The sequence below is a fragment of the Lactuca virosa genome, chromosome 5, assembly GCF_052849685.1.
Source record: "Lactuca virosa cultivar CGN04683 chromosome 5, Lactuca_virosa_CGN04683_v6, whole genome shotgun sequence".
Lineage (NCBI taxonomy): Eukaryota > Viridiplantae > Streptophyta > Magnoliopsida > Asterales > Asteraceae > Lactuca > Lactuca virosa.
This window is the reverse complement of record NC_136430.1, coordinates 392703893-392708186: the sequence shown is the minus strand read 5'-3', so window position 1 is coordinate 392708186 and position 4294 is coordinate 392703893. Positions and strand designations below refer to the sequence as shown.

Here is a 4294-nt window from a genome sequence, read left to right as displayed (position 1 = left end):
AGATACTATTCCTAAGGCAATTGGTTTTAATATAAACTATAATATAATTATATTATTTGTATTAAATATATAAATGAAAGTTGAAAAACCTTTTTAATCTGTGAAAAAAAATTAACGAAGAAATCATTACCTTTTTGTTTTGTTAAGGTGGCAGATAAAAAGGTTTACAAATGTAAATGCTCTAATATACTAATTTATTTAGTTTTCTATTTATATAATAGACAAGAGTCCAACACCCACCTAGAAACCTACCATTCCCCCAACACGTTTTAATGAAGGAATATAATTAAAGCAGTTGTAGAAAACGAGTGAAGGAAACATGCCATATCTCAACGACTCAGCCTATATATATTTTTATTATTTTAAATAAGTTTCCTGTTTAATTCAATCTCCTAGATTTTTTATATATGGCAATCAGGTTTTTGTGTATGTATTAGTTTTTGCATCTTTTCCTCTCTTCCCTTCTGTGCACCATATACAGCTCCCAAGTTCGAATCGCAGAAGGTAATATATGATTCTTGGGTACTTATTGATTTCAATTCCTATTTATCTCTGTTGAGTAGTTAGTAATATATGTATCTTCAATGATTCATGTTTCCATGAATTTTTAAGCTTCTTGTATTCTTGTGCGAATTCATAGCTAGAGTTGTTTTTGCGGTAGATCTCCTTTCATTTGTATGATAATGTGATAATTGTTTGCCGTTTGAACTCTTCATTTTCTAGGACTCCTTCTTAAAACATGATGTTGAATCTGCGCTAATTAACTAGATCTTTTGAATGTTGTATTATGAATATACGTTACTGACGACTAGCGAGCTTTCTTGACTTTTAATGTATGACAGATTGACAGCTCATATCGAGTTGGAAGCAAGAATACCGTCTTCACTTTATATTTTGATGATTAAAAATATGTATCTGACAGTTCATTCTTCCATTTCAGGTCTACTCATAGATTTGCTGGTATATCTGTCTTTCCCATCCAACAGTTCATCTTCATTCTCTCCATTATCATATATAGTCTAGATCTAGTCCATTAAAATAAAACTGAGAATCCCAGTAAGAGCACGAAAACGTGTTTTGACCATATCTCTTCAAATTGTCGAAAGTGTTAGAACTTTTTCGGTTAATTATAGTAAATGGATAACAAAGAGGGTGTTTTGATGCAACGTTACGAGTTAGGAAAGATGATTGGACATGGGAATTTTGCAAAAGTCTACCATGCCAGGAACATTGAAACCGGGACAAGTGTTGCAATTAAGATCATAGACAAATCAAAGGTAATGAAAGCCGGAATGATGAAGCAAATAAAGAGAGAGATCTCGGTGATGAAATTAGTCAAACACCCGCATATAGTACAGCTCCACGAGGTCATGGCTAGCAAAACCAAGATTTACTTCGTTTTAGAATACGCTAAAGGAGGTGAGCTCTTCGATAAGCTGATTAAAGGGAAGCTGAAAGAAGATGCTGCAAGAAAATACTTTCAACAACTCATCAGTGCTATCGGTTTCTGCCATAGCCGGGGAGTTTACCACAGGGATTTGAAACCTGAGAATTTGTTATTAGATGATGAAGGGAATTTGAAGGTTTCAGATTTTGGTTTGAGTGCTTTGGATGAAACAAGGAGGCAAGATGGTTTGCTTCATACAAGTTGTGGTACCCCTTCGTATGTTGCTCCTGAAGTGATTGACCAGAAAGGGTATGATGGGGAAAAATCGGATATTTGGTCTTGTGGGGTGGTCTTGTTTGTGCTTTTGGCTGGTTTTCTTCCATTTCATGATTCTAACCTCATGGAGATGTATAGAAAGATCACAATGGGAAAATTCAAGTTTCCAAATTTGTTCCCTAACGAAGCAAAAAGTTTAGTGTCAAAGATCTTGGATCCAAACCCTGAAACAAGGGTTGCCATTGCTGAAATAATGGAAACCCCATGGTTTAAAATGGGTTTGGTTTCTGAACCACAAAGAACCGACAAAATAGTTTCTGACAGTTTAGAAAACCGTTCCGATTCACTTAAAGACTCTCATGTAGAGAAAACTAGTGACTCCATATATCTAACAAAAGCAACAACAAACACTTTGGAAAAAGATGGTAAATTAAACGCATTTGATATCATTTCGTTGTCTCGAGGAGTCAACTTGTCAGGATTGTTCTACCACAATGCTGAAGATGAGAAAGAAGTGAGGTTCATGTCAAGACAGACGCGTGGGGTTATCATTTTGAATCTGGAAGATATAGCCAAAACTTGGAAGTTGAAAGTGATGAAAAACAATGGAGTGTTGCTAAAGATGGATGGTTTAGAAGAAGGCATAAATGGTGGTTTAGCCATTGATTGTGAAATACACGAGATTACGGCTAATCTCCACCTCATTGAGGTAAAGCGATCGGGAGATGATCGGTTCGGGTTTTGGGAGATTGTAAACCAGCATATAAAACCGGCCCTTTTTGGCGTTTTATAGCAATGGTAAAACTAACGGAGTTATAGTTGATGATTGATAAAATGTAGAATTAACGAAGAGTACTTCATTTGTGTATCCATTTTTCTGATTTATGGGCTACTAATGCAATATCTAGGCCACACCATTTATTAAAAAGTTGTTCACATTGTAGAATGTAGATATATCATGTATGATATGATTATTTGATTGTTTAATTGAAAAGCTATCCCTCATTGTATAGAATCTATCACAAAAGGTGTCGTTATGTATATTATTTCAACAGGCTTAAAAACCTCAATGTCACTTTACTATCTTTTTACTATTCTAATGTCTAATGTAAATGAAAAGTTGTTTACAATGTTTTTATTTGAAGAAAGTTAGTTACTGATAGTTTATATTTTTTATTTTTTATGTAGTTTATTTTACTATTTTTAGCCTTTTTGTTGTTATTGCATTACATATTCTTTCCATTCCTTATCTGGGATCGTATCGGATGCTTTCTCTTTTGCGTAAGGTGTTTTGTAGGTTTTTGGAGTCTCGTTGCGGTTGTGGATTAGCTTGTTGTCGAGTTGATGGGTTGTATGGGCTTTCGAGGAGTTACTGGGCTTTACTAGATCTATATCGGAAGTTTTGGGCTTGGTGTGTTGAAGACTTGGATGTGCCACCACCAACACGAAAGACAACAAAGAACCTCAACACCAAAACAACAAAATTACCAATATAAAAATCAACCAAATTACCAACAACAAAACCAAAATCAAAGACAAACTCAACACCAAAATCAAAGAAAACCTGAACACCAGGAACCTCTCATAGATATGTCACCACCTTGGAATTATGAGAATCCTATCTTACCCCCTCCTAACCAAAATCAACCAAATTACCAACAACCACAACCACAAAACCAAAACCTCCACCAAAACAACCAACCTCAAAACCATGTTCTTCAAGTTCAACAACATCAAGTCCTTCAACCACAACAACAACCCATTTACCAACAACCTCAAATGTACCAATATCTTATGTACTCACAACAACAATCCATGTACAACCAATACCCTAACTATCAACCTTATCCACCACAAATATACAATCACCAACAATATCCATACCCGCCGTAAAAACAACCTCCCAATTACATGCAACAAAATCCCAATCAATTCAACCCTCCTCAAGAGTTGACACTTAGACAAATTATAGAGTCTGATGTTATTCACACACCTTTTGGTATCATTTATCTCGCAAACCGTCGAAGGATCGAATTGAAGTCGAGTTTCAATCATCAACTCACCAAGTTCCATGGTTTAGATAGAGAGACCCTCAAAGGAACTTGAAGTCTTTTCATATGATTTGTATTAGTATGTTACCCGAACATGTGACATTGGATGATTTCAAGTTAACCACATTTTCACTTACCTTGGAAGATAACGCTAGAGAGTGGTTGTTCAACTTACCATCGAGATCTATCCACACATGAGAAGAGTTGCTCAAAGCTTTCAATAGCAAGTTCTATCCCACCCCTCGAATATCAAGTCAAAGGAGTGACATTATAGGGATTCGTCAAGGGGAGAATGAGACGTTTCATGATTTTTGGGAGTGATTCAACAACTTGTGTATGAGCTGTCCTCAATAGAATATACCTGAAAAACTACTTCTTCAAGAATTTTATGAGGGTATGAATGAAAAAGATCATATGATGATTGATGTTTCAAGTGGCGGTGACATATTCAAAATGACACCACAAGAAATAAGATCTCTTTTGGTACCATTTCTCAAAATCAAAGAAACTTTGGACCTTGAAATGACATGAAAATAAGTTATCCATAAGTTGTTGGTGAAGTTAGCAACACCCATCATTT

General features: G+C 35.4%; 1 protein-coding gene across 1 annotated transcript; it reads left to right on the top strand.

Moving 5' to 3' along the window:
* The first annotated feature begins 355 nt into the window (after positions 1–355).
* On the top strand, positions 356–2743 carry LOC145117801 (CBL-interacting protein kinase 18-like). Its single transcript, XM_079054131.1, has 2 exons — positions 356–504; positions 941–2743. Exon 2 carries the CDS (start codon positions 1137–1139, stop codon positions 2454–2456), a length of 1320 nt encoding a protein of 439 aa, XP_078910257.1. The 5' UTR covers positions 356–504; positions 941–1136; the 3' UTR covers positions 2457–2743.
* The last annotated feature ends 1551 nt before the right edge of the window (positions 2744–4294 follow it).